This window comes from Gracilinanus agilis, chromosome 1 (assembly GCF_016433145.1).
Source record: "Gracilinanus agilis isolate LMUSP501 chromosome 1, AgileGrace, whole genome shotgun sequence".
Classification (NCBI taxonomy): Eukaryota; Metazoa; Chordata; class Mammalia; order Didelphimorphia; family Didelphidae; genus Gracilinanus; species Gracilinanus agilis.
In genome coordinates this window covers 219,680,079-219,696,251 of record NC_058130.1, presented here as the reverse complement: position 1 = coordinate 219,696,251, position 16,173 = coordinate 219,680,079, and the positions used below count along the sequence as shown (strand labels likewise).

Sequence of the window (16,173 nt, the reverse complement as noted above, 5' to 3'; positions counted from 1 at the left end):
CTAAATCATTCTTAGATAAATGCAAATTAAAACAATTTTTGGGGTGAGGAATAGAGATGGTAGGTGAGTGGGTAATGGCAGTATCAGTAACTTTTTTTTTAATGTGCAGAAGAAAACAAAAGAGAGACATAAATAGTGCAGTTTTGTTACTGCCTTGTTAAATTATATGCTTCTTAAAAATAAATAATATAACAGATTCAGTTTCTAACATGAGGACCTTTCTTGTTCCTTGTATGCTGAAATGTTTGTATGTGTTGATGATTAAGTTTACAATAAAGAGAATTTAATTTGAGAAAAATCCTAGAGAGAAGTATCCAGAAGGATTAAATGGTTTACAGTGTCAAATGATGCAGAGTATGAAAAAGATAAGTACTGAACAAAAAGTCACTGGATTTAGCAATAAAGAAATCACTGATTACCTTGGAAGAAAGCAATTTTATGAGGTCGAATTGGTGTTTGAAATTATTTACTTGTGAGATTCTAAGATCCTTAAGACTAAAGGATTAAATTTAATTCTAAATTTATTAAAAGCCTCATATAGAAGACAATGTGCTTGGCAATGGGAAAAGACAAAAAGAACTTACATACTATTAGCTAGATACAACTTGAAAAAAGATAACCATAAGGTAGTTTAAAGGGATGGCCTAATAACAACCAATTGAGTCAGGAGGTAATAGCTGAGCTTGCCTTTGAAAGAAAGTAAGAATTTCAAGCTGTGGAGGTGAAGAGGGAAGACATTCCTGAGATCAGGGACAGTCTAGACAAAAGGTTTAAAGGAAGGAAATGGAATAAGTTTGGAGCAATGAGGATAATTGGCTGGAATACAGGGTATAGGAAGCTACCATGTCTTACCCCAAAATCTGAAGGATGTAGTAGGTTGGTGCTTAATAAATACAGGTACAGACTTCAGTGTCTAATAATATTACAGTACCACTCCCAGATTTCTCATTTGTAGCTTTAATATATATATATATATATATGTCATTATGAGGCAGCAACTACTGTGTTAGTAAATGCTCCCATTACTACCATTCTTGCTAATGCTTACAGCTGTCAATGATCCACACCACTATGGCATACCATTCACTGAAAATCTGGTCAAATTAAGTATAATTCAGCTAGAAAGTTTAATTCAAAACACCACTTATGAAAATTCCACTTTTTAAAAGGCATGCAAAAGTAGACATTTAAGCAGTTCACCTAAAAGGGAAGACTATTTTGTATTTAAATATGAGGAAAGGGAACCCATAGTTTTAAAATTATTATGGCAAGGTTTTGATTTTTTTTTTACTCTTATGTAGTTTCTAAACTATTTTAATTTGAGAAAAATAAAGTTCAGTTTTATTAGTTTCTGTAAATGCTTTGAACATCTGCCACTGTACAATTTGGTGAGGGAAAAAGAGGAATAATATAACTGCTAGATATTTTCAAACTTACATTCTTGTTATAATGTCCAGGAATTGACTAGGAACAATCATGCTTAAGGTCATAAACAATTATATGCTAAAATAAAGCAAAACTATTGAACAAAAAGAAATGGAAATAAAAAATAAATGTCCTCAGAAATTGTAGCAATTTATTCATTTTATTTTCCAGTAAAATAGTCACATAATATCAGAGAAATGGAATGGCATAGATGTAGCAGACTTGCTTAAATTCCACTTAAATATTTAAAATCTAAAAATTTTACAATCAGAGTTTACAGATTTGATAGAAATTTGATTCTTACGAAGCAAGTATTGCTTTACTATTGTCATTAATCCAGTCAATAATATGACTAATAATCAGTAATGTTAAACAAAATTTTAATGAGTTTTTAAAATTTTAAATAAGCTGTTTTGTTGGTCAATCCAAGAAGAATATGTTGTTGAATTGTGTTGCACAAAGTTTCTTTACTTCTTCTGCAAAAACAATAGAAAACACTGAGAAAAGTGGAGGTCCTTATTGCTTTTGCCCCAAAGGTTACTGTATAGACTACCCTTGACCCAAGTTCCAACAATCGAGGAACATACAAGAAACATATTAGATGCTAGCTAATAGTGTTGGGGATATAGTCAGGAAAACTTGAGTTCAAATTCTACCTCAGAAATGATCAACTGTGACCCTGGGCAAGTCACTTCACATCTCTGGTGCATGCTTTCCTTATATGTAAAAGGAGGGAATTGATTCAATAGCTTTTAATATCTCTTCTAGCCCTAAATCTATGATCCTATGAATCATGGTATCTTTGAAGCAGATTGACAAATCTTAAAACTTCTGTCAGCACCAGTTACTATAAATACTTTGTAGCATATATGTTCTTTTCCTTTTTCTCTTATCTGCTTGGGAAACAGACTCAACAGTGATATTACTGGGTCTTAATGATATGTAGTTTTATAATTTCCTGGGCATGATTCTAAATTGCTTTCCTGGATGGTTGGATCCCACCGGCAGTGTATTAGTGTCTCCATTTTTCTGCATCTTCTCCAACATTTATCATTTTAGCCAATCTGATGAGTGTGAAATGATATTATCTTAATTGGCAGTGATTTAGAGCATTTTTTCATATGCTTATAATGTCTTTTATGTCTTCATCCAAAAACTGTCTGTTCAAATCTTTTGCCTATTTATCAATTGGGGGATAGGACGGCTCATATTCTTTTAAATTTGACAAAGCTTATGCTTCTGGTGGAACCTGGTCTTAAAAGTGTCTGCAAAACAAATTTAGCAATTCCTGAAAATATCACCTTTGAATTCATGCTATTTGTAGTCATCAAAACAGTAAGGGACCTAAGAGTATCTAATAATCTTGAATTTTAAAATTCTTCTTTGAAATCATTAATCATTATACGAAATTATTTTATAATTTCTAAGTGAATAGCAACAAGACCTCCCAGTGTGGAAACTTCTAACAAAACAGACCATAATCCATCTATAACTTATCTAAATCTATATCGTACCATGAAGATGCCCAAGGCACAAGGAAGTTAGTGACTTGTCCAAGTTTACATATCAAATAAGCATTGGAAGTAGAATTTTAAACCAAGTAGTTTTGACTCCAAGTTCAATAATCCTTCTGCTTTGCCAATAATGTAATAATTATAATCCTTATTGCTTCACAAAAGCTTATTTTGTTTTCATTTGTTCCCAACTATTCTGGCAGAAAAGCAATTAAGCACATATATAGTGCCTGCTATATACCAAGCACTGTGTTAAGTGCTTTATAAATAATATTTAATTCGCTTCTCACAACAATCATGCAAGGTAAGTACTGTTGTTACCTCACTTTACAGTTGAGGAAAAGGAGGCAAACATGGGTTAAGTGGTTTGCCCAAGATCACATAGTTAGTAAATGTCTGGGATTGGATCTGAATTCAGGTCTTTCTCATTTCAGGCCCATCACTCTATCACTGTACCACCTAGTTGCCTCAGGATCCCTAGTAGGAATAACATAAGAACTAAGAAATGGCAAAAGCAGACATTAAACTTGCCGTCTATGATGCCTGCCTATAATACACACCATATAATATGAACACAAAAATCTAAAGTTCAGATTTCTTATTACTAAAAAAGGTTACTCTTTCTATTCCCATTTATGTCTGTCTGAAGGCAGCAAGCTGTATGAGCTGAAAAAAATGGCTACTAATAACTTTTATTCAAACACAACAGCATACCCAGAATATAGTCACAGGAAATATAGTAACATCTGGTCTAGCTGGAGAATGCTAATCATTTTAACCTGACAATTCTGCTTGGAAGGTGCTCAGAACCATTATGCCCCTTAGCATGGAGGCACATCTAAAAACTGGCATACAAATTAGAATATTTTGTAAAAGGCACTACTTCTACATATTACTTTTTTCTTCCAATAAAAATAGCATTTCCACAGACAATGCCATACATATTTTCATTTAGGACAATAGAACTTAATAAAAGTATTAAACCAATTTATTTCTCAAGTATTTTCATAAGGCAGAACTCATAAAACAGGGAAGTAAACTTACTAGGGAAGATAATTTTCCATAAAGCTATGGAAATTATGGCCAGTTAATTTATTAAATGCATTAACTAAAAATAAACCTCAATTATTCATAATTTTGTTCTATTTCTTGTTACTCAGAAACTAAACTTAGAGTCCAAAGATCTGGATTCAAGTCCCATCTCTGTCACTGATTATTTGGATGATTCTGGGCAATTCAGAATGTCTCATACCTCAAAGTCACCTGTAAAATGAGGATAATAACTGTGCTGTTTGAGCCTCACAACAACCTTTGTGAAACAGGTACCACAGATAATCTCCACATAAAGATAAAGAATTGATCTTAAGCAACAATAAGTCACCAGCCTGTGAGAAAGGCAGGTTTTGGACCCAAGTGTGATAAATAGTCTCCAGTTCACCACAAAAATATAACAGGCATTTCAAATATTTTGAAAGAGTAGCATAAGGGGCAACATAGATAGGACTGTGGATAGAACACCAGGCCTAATAGTAATTGGTAGGATCTGGGTTCAAATCTAGTCTCTGACATTTCCTACCTGTGTGACCCTGGGCAAGTCACTTAACGTTGTTTGCCTAGCCCTTACCACATGTCTGTCTTAGATACTTAGACAAAAGGTAAGGGTTAAAATAAAAAAAAAAAAGGCACATGGAAAAAGGAGAGGACTTGTTCTATGTTGCTCCAGAAGGCAGAACTGGGGGCAAGAACAGAAAATAAGGAGGAGACAAATTTGGGCTCATCATGAAGAATGATGAACATGTCAGCATTGTTGGACGACATGAGCTGCCTCCTGAAATACTGCAGTGTTCAAGGCAGAGGCTGAATGTCTGGGAAGCCAGAGAAGGTATTTCTGGAGTCCTTTCCAACTCTCAGATCCTAGGATTCAAAGCCTATCTTTTAGGGAACCTAACCTGGATTGTGTTTTTTTGGTATCTGACAACAGACTTCTGAGCAGGCCTCATCCTACTTTGTGGTCCTTAGTTAATACATGTAAAGTTTTTTTAAAGTACCTTTTCTCCTCCAATTGAAAGCTTCAGATGAGCAGAATTCTTTTGCTGATCTCATACATCTACCTTAGCTTCTGTCTACAGGCTTTTCTGACTTCTAATTCGTACCACAGGGGTTCATGGCAGAGCCAGTCATTTGAATAGGAGATGTTACTGCTACGCTACATAGTTAAGTCATTTCCTCTACAATCATGTGCCTGCCTGTATTACGTTTCCCCAACCAGACCATAAGCCTCCTGGCAAAAAAAAAAATTCTGCTGAAATTTCACAGGACTGGTAAGAGGGTTAAGTAAGATAATATATGTGAAAGTGCTTAGTAAACAATTAGGCACTACACAAGTGCAGGGGATCATTATCATTATTATATTTTCCTTAATAGTGACATAGTAAAAAATCAGTCCATTCAAACCTCAATGTATACTTACCATTGACCTCAATCAGGTTTGCATTTTTTTGATTCAAAATAACATATAGTTCTCGCTGATCAGATTTTTTCCCAACAACCCAATAGTCACTCATTGCCTTTACAATGATTTCCTCATCTTCATCCATTCTGTAAAACAAATTCATTATGCAATTTTATGGATATATTTGTTGGGTATAAACATGTAAAGGCAGATTATAAAAAGTCAACATTTTAAAATATGAGAAATCAGAGAATTTTAGTAGTTAATGTCCTTCAGAGTGTTACATAGGAAATGAACAGCTTATATAGGAAGTATGGCCACAGCTATTGGTGAGCTTTATATAAATTCAGAGAAATCTGTACATTCAGCTTGGGAAAAGGATTAGAGAAACTAATGCTACACAGAAAGCTCTGATCTCTCCCCCTATTTTAAAGGGTCATTCTTTTTGGTATGTAGCATTTATTTTGAAATACTTACCTTGTAAAATCACTGTTGATATCACCTAGAATCTTCATAAGGTCAGGATGAACAGATGTAAGTGATATGCTAGGTGTTTTCCTCATGTGAATTGTACTTTTCTCTGCTAAATTCATATGATTGAAGTAGATAAACTTAAACTGGGGTTCCTTTTCAGATCTGTGAAAAAATATTAATAAAATAATCGATAAAATATTTTAAAAGAACTAAAAAGTTATTCAATCTATGAAAATATATTCCCTTAAGAAGCTTAAGAGCTATATAACTAACAGTGACAATGTCATCCTCCAACTGCCAATAAATACAGAGATTTCAGAAGCCTGGGTCTACAAAAGTATTAGTCTCAAGGATCAGATATGGCTGTTAACTATAATTACCATATTTTATTAGTTCTTTTCTTAATGAAGTGGGCATTTTGCATTTAGTGGACATTAAACACATATTTGCTAACTGATAAAGATATAAACTATGTTAATGTTAAGTTTTCATCAATACAAGTTTCAGTTCAGATATGACATTCACTAAAACAACAAGAGCTGACCTATATACATCCCTGGGTGGTACAGTGTTCCATTTAAATGAATTTTCCAAATAATGAAAACTCTGAAAATGGTCACTTTAAAAACAACAACAACAAAACTTTCCAATGTGGGAATAAAAAATGTATTACCAAAAAAAAGTATTATACATTTTCCTAAATTCTAAAATAGAATATCCTGACTACACTTTAACCTTCTATTGCCTTGGTTAAGATGGATATCAATATTCTATGCACTCAGGGCCTACTATTAGCCTCTGCATTAAATTGCCCTATACTTCTTTGCATTTTAAACTTTTTGTCAACTTGTTTTAGGGCTGTTAAGATGTGTCTCTGCCCTTAAGGAGTCTAGAATCTACTGGAAGGAGAAGATAAAAAATGGATACAGAGAAGTCTAATGCAACATAGGAAAGAATGAAGAGGCCAAAGAGATCCAGACAAGGTCCTAAAACATTCAGGGAGGAGAGAATACTTTCTGCTGGATGTATAGGGATGATGATGGGAATCAAGGAATGCTATACTTTGTACTTTATCACAATCACGTAGTATCTATTTGATTGCTCAGAGGCCTTTTCCCCTTATGTTCTGGTTTTTAATGGAGTTTCTTTTAAGTAAGCAACATGTCACCAAATATTCTCTCATCTATTTTGTATCACCTCTGTTAAACATTAAGTATAGTGAATCACTGTGCATTAATAAAAACGAACTAGGAGTAATTACTCATTTTATGGGTTAGACATTAATATTTGGTACTCTTGGAAATGGAGTTTGTTTCAGATATCAAAGGGTCAGGGAAAAACTTGATTTCAATTAAAGTTAATGCATGGGAAAGACATACCTACCAGCAACTGAACCAAGATTGAAACTGTTATTATAGTCAAGGTGTCAGAAGCTACCTCTTTAATGAAACAAACTAGATCTAAGTATCATACTTTTAAAACTTCATTTTCTTAGATATAATTAGAATGACAATGGAATTATATTACATGCCATGAATATGGAGTATTAACTATCAATCTACTACATTATGATCTAGTATGAATTCGCATGCATATATAGTGTAAAACTTCCCTAAGACCTTTGGGACACCCTGTATCATTAAATTGTGCTTCATAGTCAAGTATATCTCTTTAGAATTCCACAATTAGAACCCTTCCCTTTTTTAAGTCATTCCATCGCTTCATGAATACAGCAGTCTTATCAGCTGGTACAATCAAAATGGTTTAATTCTGTTCTCTCATTTGGGTAATGCAGTGATGGGCAAACTACGGCCCGTGGGCCAGATGCGGCCCCCTGAAATGTTCTATCCATCCCCTCAACATTATTCCTAATCTGATGAATACAATGAAACTTTCAAAGAGTTGCCTTAGAAACAGACTGACAGATGAGCGTTTTCTTTCCTTTGGCCCCCTTTTCAAAAAGTTTGCCCATCTCTGGGGTAATGCGATTTTATTAGTATTCTCAGAGATCAAAAAATTAGAAGGGGGGCAGCTAGATGGCTCAGTGGATTGAGAGTCAAGCCTAGAGATGGGGGGGGTCCTGGGTTCAATTGACACTTCCTACCTGTGTGACCCTGAGCAAGTCATTTAACCTCCATTGCCTAATCCTTATCAATCAGGATGTTTAAAAATGCACTTCTAACAGTAGAAATCAGAAAACAAAACTAATCTGCCTCAGATCTTAGTCAGAATTGCAGGATGAACAGGCAATTGCCTAAAAATGTATGGAAAGCTGACTGCTATTCTTTACTAGCATATAGTCCCAAATGTTTTCCATGGTTACCAGTTCAATAATCTCACAACAGAAAGAAAGCTATCCACTATAACAGGCATGCCACCAGTTATTCTTCTAATGACTGATTTGGTTTAACCTCACTTAGTAAAGATGTGAAGGGATCAATGCCAATTTTCTGGAAGCAATATTACCAAGATTAGGCACACTGACATCTTGTATGAATAAATCTTTCAAACCTTTCTGCCAACTTTGTAAAAAGATGCCTTGTTCCCAGAGGAAGCTCTAATCCATCCACCCCTGAATCAAAGGTGGAAGTGGCTGAGGAAAAGGCAATGGGGCTTCTGATACAATTGCGAAGGGCAGCACTCTGGGCTTGCAAGACCTGGCCACCTAGAAACGGGGAGGCACTGATTCAGAAGCAGCTCATGAGATATCTACATCACAAGAGCTGTCCTGAGAAAGAATCAATTCCAACTAGAGTGTGACAGAAGGGTTGGACAATTAATGGAAGTGAGATGTAGAAAAAATTTACATCCTAGACTACAACCCTTTTGGAATATATCCTTCACATGAAGCGGAGTATTACTATGTAATCAGTAATTTCCAAAACTTGAACATCCTTGCAATAGTCACTCCTCTTAAGTTTAACTTTGTTTGGGCTTAGTGTAGGTGACATACTATCAAAAAGTCTCTTTCTGGGGGCAGCTGGGTGGCTCAATGGATTGAGAGCCAGACCCAGAGATGGGAGGTCCTAGGTTCAAATCTGGCCTCAGACACTTCCTAGCTGTGTGACCCTGGGCAAGTCACTTGACCCCCATTGCCTAGCCCTTACCATTCTTCTGCCTTGGAACCAATACACAGTATTGATTCTAAGATGGAAGGTAAGGGTCTATATTAAAAAAAAAAAAATACTATTCTATTTTTTCAGCCTTGCCTAATTTATTCCATTCCATGAATGCTATGCTTCAGTCCCTCAGACATCAAAAGAAGCATTGTTTTACAACTTTTCAATGCATTAAAAAAAACAACAACAACCTTTATCTTCCATTTTAGACTCAATACTGCGTATTGGTTCCAAGGCAGATGAGTAGTAAAGGCTATCCAATGGGAGTTAAATTGACTTGCTCGGAGTCACATAATTAGAAAGAGTCTGAGGCTACATTTGAACCCAGGACTTTCCATTTCAGGGGCTGACACTCAATCCACTGAACCACCTACCTGCCCCTACAATGCATTTATAATGTAATGTTTTGTACTAGTTATCTATGTCTGTATTTTATTCTACAGAGACCATGTCTTATTTAACCTTTATAGCTTTCTCAGCTACTTTCCATAGCTCTCTACACACTTAAAAAAATGCTCCGATGAATGAATACTAAAACTTGTGCCTGGAATGCTCATCTCCTCTTTCCCTGTTTCTTATAAGCCTACCTATCCTTCAAAGCCCACTTGAAATACAATCTTTGCTAGAAGTGTTCTCTGTTCTATTTAGTCAGTAATGACCTTTCATCTTCTTGCCCTTAAGCTGACAGTTGTTTGACTCTCAGTGCCCTTATTGTATATTATCATTTTATAATGCTCAGATCTTTTAAATCTCCTCTGGTGTCCTACTTAATTGAATACAGTGCTCCCTACAGGGGAGGCATTTAATGTATGTTTATTAGATTGATTTGGAATACTGTATATACTTTCCCTTCACCTTCTCCTCCCTCCAAATTACTTTAAAAATTTTAGAAAGTCTGTTCAATAAGTTTATAAAAAATGTTCATACTTACATTTTAAACCTTATTCTGTACATACTCTTTGATCCACTAATACCACTACTGGGTCTGCATCCCAAATAAATTTTTTAAAAAATAGGAAAGGACCTGTTAGTACAAAAATAGTTATAGCTGCTTGTTTTGTGGTAGCAAAAAAAAATGGAAACTAAAGGGTGTCCCTCGATTGGGGAATGGCTGAACAAATTGGGGTATATGATGGTGATGGAATATTATTGTTCTATAAGGAATGATAAACAGGATGATTTCCTAAAGAACTAGAAAGACCTACATGGACTAATGCAGAGTGAAATGAGCAGAACCAGGAGAACATGGTACACAATAATTGCAATACTGTAGAACAAACAAATGTGATAGGTTTTGCAACTAACAGCAATACAATGATCCAGGACAGTTCTGAGGGACTTATGAAAAAGAATGCTATCCACCTCCAGAGAAAGAACTGTTGGAGTAGAAATGCGGCTAAAAATATGAGATTTATCACTTGTTTATTTGGGTATATATTTTGTTCTATAAGATTATTCATTTACAAAATTAAATAATAAGGAAATGTTTTGTGTGATAATACACGTAAAACCCAGATTGAATTGCTTGTCAGATCCCAGAAGGGGGGGAGGGAGACAATATGGATCATATGACTTTGGAAAACTTATATGGAAATTTGTTGTTAAAATTAAAAAGAAACTTATTCTGTACTCTTGGAAGCTAATACCAGTACAAGATTACATATTTTACGAATAAATATCTGAACACTGAAGACAGAATAGTCTATATGATTCCTCATATTAGCATATTGTGTAAATGGAATTAGCTCTAGCCCATTCATAGTCAATACTCTACTATCAGAGATGATGTCATTCCCACCTCCCTTAGTGGGGAGGAGAGATGAGTTACCCACACGTGACAATAAGTAACAAATCAAGAACAAGGGACTGCCCAAATCAGTGTAGAGGCAATCATCTGTCCACTTGAATTAGAGGTGGACCCACAGGAAGTGACGAGAGACACTATCTCTTTAAGTATGTTGGTTACTTCCTGTTGGGGCAGTTCCCGCTTTGAACTTGGTGCTGAAGGATCTTGGCTGAGACCTCAGGCTGCTTTCACTATGAATGGTCACGTGGGTAAGTTAGGCTGACTTCCTTGGTCTACCTTGGCGTTTTCCAGACTCTCTACCTTAAATAGGCTTCTTGCCTCTCTGATTGCTAAGGCCTCTGCAGGCCGGACTTGCCTCTCCCTTTCCCTTGCCTTCTACCTTCCTAATTGTAAATAAACTACCTTAAACCCGATCCTGACTTAGGTCTGTTTTAAGTATGGAATCAATCTGAATTATTGATTATTGGCGGCCACACCTTAAATACATATCTATATAATACCTAAAATCTCCCTCTTACAATATCAAAGTACCATGGCATAGTGCTTTGATTTTTCAAAACAAATCTTATCGATTATATTCATTTTAACCTGTGAAGTAGGAACAGTAGATAAAATCATCTATATTTTACATATGGAAAAACCTCCCCACCCTGAAGCACAAGAATATTATATGATTTAATATAAAAGAAACCAAGATTAGAACCCAGGTTCTCCTGATTTCTACTCAACTTAACACCCTTTCCCTAAATAATTCAGTGTATTTGGGTGTATTTTTTTTTTTTTTTGAGACTTCCTATCTTACCCAGGCTGGAAGTGTTGTAGCTTCTCATTGGTCAGTGTCTATACTGACTGGCACACAAGCTTTAACTGCTTCATTTTTTTGACTTGCACTGGTTCAATTGTTCAGGCTCTGCATTGCTGCTAGACTTAGTGCAGCCACCCAATTAGCTTGAGCCTTACTGCAGCTCAGAACTACCAAACTCAATGAATCCACTAGCTTCAGCTTCTTTCAGTAGCAAGGCCTACAGGTGTGCACCATAAAATTCTGCCTATAATTTTAAAATACTTTTTAATATAGTCTGTTACTTAGCTCAAGTGATTAAGAACATGGCACTAATAAGGATAGTATAGGTTCAATCCCTTGTTTTAATCCATTACTTTAAAAAAGTGAAAAACTCTTTAAGAGCCATAAGCCATACATCTAATCCCGTTTTGTCTCCTCAAAAATGTATAACAGAAGGGAAATTAGGGCAAGGGAAAACCATTCAGATTACTTCATGGTAATTTGAGGAAAACACTCAAAGGTGCACATTGACATTCATTTTGGACAGTACTAATTCTAGATAAAATTTTAAATGAAGAGTTAGACACATTCTCAATGTCTGAAAATGGACACAAATAAATTATAGTACAAACCCTGATATTCTTTTGTTGATGTTGTACTGTTCACAAATGTCAGATGCTAAAACTGTGAGCTGAGGTCCAACAATGCTGTCTAGTCTTCGGCAAAAGTCCAAAGAAGGCTGCATAGAGGCTGAGTAATTAAAAAAAAATTTTAAGTGTTTCCCCTCCCCTCATATCATTCAGTTATGTTATTTTATGTGAAAGAAGTCACTTATTTCCTTTCCCCCATAGTTAAATATTCAAATCACTTCAATAGACACAAAATGATTAGCTTAATAAAATGACCTGAAATAACTTGAGCAAATCTTATTTCTCTGATAAAAAAATATGCAAGACAAAATGAGTAACATTTATGAAGAAATAAAATATACACTATATGAAAAAAGAAACATATGTTATAAGCCCCATTTAAATATTTCCTCTTTGGGTCAAACTAGTAGGATGGTTTTACCTTCCAAGACCCACCTGAAAATCTGTCTTGAATGAAACAATCAAAAAGTTGGAGCAATCATGTTTCGTTTGGATTTTCACAGTATATCCTTCTAACAATATGTTTCTGATTTAATAGTAGAAGAAAGCATTAGAGTGCTTTTTCATCTGACAACAGATAAAAGTGCTATTCTTACCATCAATCATGAAACAAACTGCTGCACTCATGGCCTAGGAGAGGGGAGAAAATCATCATATTAAATCAAAGGTTATAGAATAAAGGTTTTTTTCCCCTCCCTTACTTAACCATGGTCACTGATTTTATTAGGAAATTTGCATAGAAGGACATCTGAACTAGCAGGCCAAGTCATGTTTCAAAACCCTCCATTGCCACAGTGGAAAAATAGAAACACCATACCATAATTTCCGACAAATGGTTATCCATCTTCTGCTTGAAGAACTTTAGTGACTGAGAACTTACTACCTCTTGGGGCAGTTCATTCCACTTCTGATTATCTGTTTATTAGACAATTATGTCAAGCTTAAATCTGCCTGTTACTACCTGTTACCTCCACTCAGTGTTGCTCACACTGTCTTTAGGGTCAAGAAAAACACATCTAGTCTGTCTTCCACTTGACAGCCCTTCAAACACTTGAAAAGTTATTCAAATAAGGCTTAGAAGAAAATTATAGTTAATGTTTATATGACACTTTAAGAATAGCAAGTACTTACATATACTGCCTAGTTTACTCCCTACAATAACCCTGTGAGATAGAGCTAATTCCTTTTATAGATGAAAAAAATGAAGTTAGACTTCAAATGGTTTACTCAGTGTCATACAGGAGTCAATACAGGATTCAAACTCAGGTCTTTCAAATTCAAAGTAGCACTCTTATCTACTTTTCCATGAAATCTTCACTATGCCTGTCTTTTGTGTAATTTCTTTTGAGCAACTGGATGGCATGCTGGATAGTGTTGGAAGACTCAAGTTCAAATTTTGCTTCAGGTACTTACTAATTTTGGGATCCTGGGCAAGTCACTTAACTCCTGTTTGTTTCGGTTTCCTCATCAGTAAAATGATACAGTATCTACCTCCCAAGGATGTTATGAGGATCAAATGAAGTAGCATACAAAAATTTTACAACTTGAAGTACTCTACAGGGTACCCCAAAACATCTAGCGCAGTTTTAAGCAACTACTAAATCTTCTGGGATACTCTGTATAAATGCGAGCTATTGCTGCTATTATTATTGTTGTAGTAGTTGGTCTTAGTGGTTATTCTGTTGAATATGTAAATCTGAATATATTATTCTATGTTATTTCTAGGAAAATCCTACTGATTGTGGAATCATATTATTTAGGTCTTATCATGAAATTTCTAAATTTCACATAAATAGAAATAAAAAATATAATCAATATTCTATATTCTCATTTTTATAGTTCTACTTCAAATGTCTAGTTCGTGGTTACTTTTTTTACATGCATAGCTATTACATTTAATTATTTATTTGTTTGTTTATTTTTTTTTCTATTAAGATACACTATATTCTGTCACATACTAGTAGTTTCATATTTTTAATATGCTCTTGAAATTTCAAACCTAAAAAAATGTACAAAATTGTCCTTAAAAACTAAACCCTTAAAGGAAATGAGTAAAAACTTCTTTAATATAATAAAAATATATTCTAGTATTATAATTTTCTATATATAAATGACAAAATTCTACTCAAGGTACCTAATAAAAGTGTTCATGCTGATGAAGGAAGGCAGTGGGAAAGTTTTCACATAATTAACTTAGACATCACTGGCCAACACAAAATCCCAAACAGGAGACTAGTGGATACTGTTCAGATCTAATAGACCACCAGAATAAGAGTATCTGAAAAGTAAGTTATCCTTTGGCTCTGATAGTGTCCCCTTTGCTTTCAAGATATTTCTTAAATAAATTAATACAGAAGGCCACAGAACATTAAATGACAGGCCTAACCAACTGCTGCTTCATTAATGACACCACAAAATCATTCAAAGATACATGTATGAAAACTAAATGCAATTCCAAGGAAGCACACAAATATGTTTTAGAGTTTTAAAAAAGAACCATCACTGCTTAGAAATCCTAACATATATTTTGCCACAGAAGTATATAAGACATTTGAGTCTGCACTCATATATCAATACACAGAAAATCAATACAGAAAATGGTGATATTACCTTATAAACAATTAAATGAAGCTCTTCATAAGTGTCATCTGTATTTACAAAAATCTTGGGAAATCTGCATTTTGCTTCGGGATCATTAAGGTTCAAGGGCCCAGTAAGAAATCTTAAAAGCAAGCACAAAATGATTCACATTCATTAGATAAGTTACAGTTTCACAGCAAAATATATACCATTTTACATAAAAGTGTAACATTTTTAGAAGCCAGGATAAAATATAAGACAATACCAGGACTATGCCAAACCAGTAGAATTGTGACAAAACAACTTCTGGGTTTTTGGTTTGTTTGTTTTGTAAATGGAAAATTATTTTTTCTGTGACTAGTACCATAAAAAAAAACATAATTATTCTACTTTTGTCACAGATAGACTTTGACAGATTTTGGAGGCCTGCCTGACATAGTACAGTAAAATAGCTATATTTATATCTATATCAGTAAGATAACATATGTATGGTAAAATAAAACTTCATCTTTGAGAATATAAACTATCTTTTCACAATAAGAAAATGATGATAAATCTCTTTATTTAACCTAGAAATAAATACAATACCTCTAACGTGTGTAATTTCTTCACATCAGGAAATCAACTTGGACTTTACATAATATAAAAAGATTCATTTTGAGTCTGCTCAGGATTTTATTTTTAAATAAATCTAAAAATTAATAAGAAACTAGAAAAGGATATCATAGGATAAATTACCTTCCATAATGTTGAAGATTTCCTGGCATTTCTGCTCGGATTGGTGAATCCCTTCCTGCCAACTATAAACAAGTCAAAAGTTGGGAAATGACTTACAAATGAGCTTTTTTCCCCGCTTTCAAAGCTATGAAAAAAGAACATTTACATGTGCTAGTTTGTTTCAGTTTATAGTCCTCTAGATAATGCATTTTTTTGCATTAAATTTAAACCAAAAAATAAAAATATAGAAACAAGACAATTTTGATCATGATCACAATATAGTGACTATATTTCTGATAAACTAGACTAGCTATTCTACAAACTCAACACTCCCCCTTCCTTAGTCCCTGTGCCTCTGATACCCTGTGCCTCTTCTACCACCTCACAATTCTGCCCTTCCATCCAACCCCCAACTTATGACCTGGCTGATTGTAGGCAGCTCTTTGGGTTGTGGTTTCTTTATCAATAAAATGAGGGGGTTGTGGACCCTTCCAGCTCCAAATCTATGATCCTTCAAGGCTTAGCTCATCTGTCACATTCTCTATGAAGCCTTCCTTCATCCCTTCCTCCTTGCTTAAATTACCTTACATTTACACGTGTGTGTGTGTGTGTGTGTGTGTGTGTGTGTGTGTGTGTGTGTGTGTGTGTGTG

At 34.7% G+C, this 16,173-nt stretch overlaps 1 protein-coding gene across 1 annotated transcript in view; it reads right to left on the bottom strand.

Annotated features, from left to right (window-relative positions):
* Positions 1–1,564: 1,564 nt before the first annotated feature.
* CCZ1 (CCZ1 homolog, vacuolar protein trafficking and biogenesis associated) overlaps positions 1,565–16,173 on the bottom strand; it is a 25,193-nt gene continuing 10,584 nt past the window's right edge. The window contains exons 9-15 of the mRNA XM_044660160.1: positions 15,544–15,605; positions 14,836–14,947; positions 12,822–12,855; positions 12,208–12,325; positions 5,869–6,027; positions 5,410–5,537; positions 1,565–1,901 (exon numbers count right to left, since the gene is read on the bottom strand). Coding sequence (XP_044516095.1) covers positions 1,846–1,901; positions 5,410–5,537; positions 5,869–6,027; positions 12,208–12,325; positions 12,822–12,855; positions 14,836–14,947; positions 15,544–15,605 — 669 coding nt within the window. The 3' untranslated portion in view covers positions 1,565–1,845. The remainder of the gene's footprint in view (positions 1,902–5,409; positions 5,538–5,868; positions 6,028–12,207; positions 12,326–12,821; positions 12,856–14,835; positions 14,948–15,543; positions 15,606–16,173) is intronic.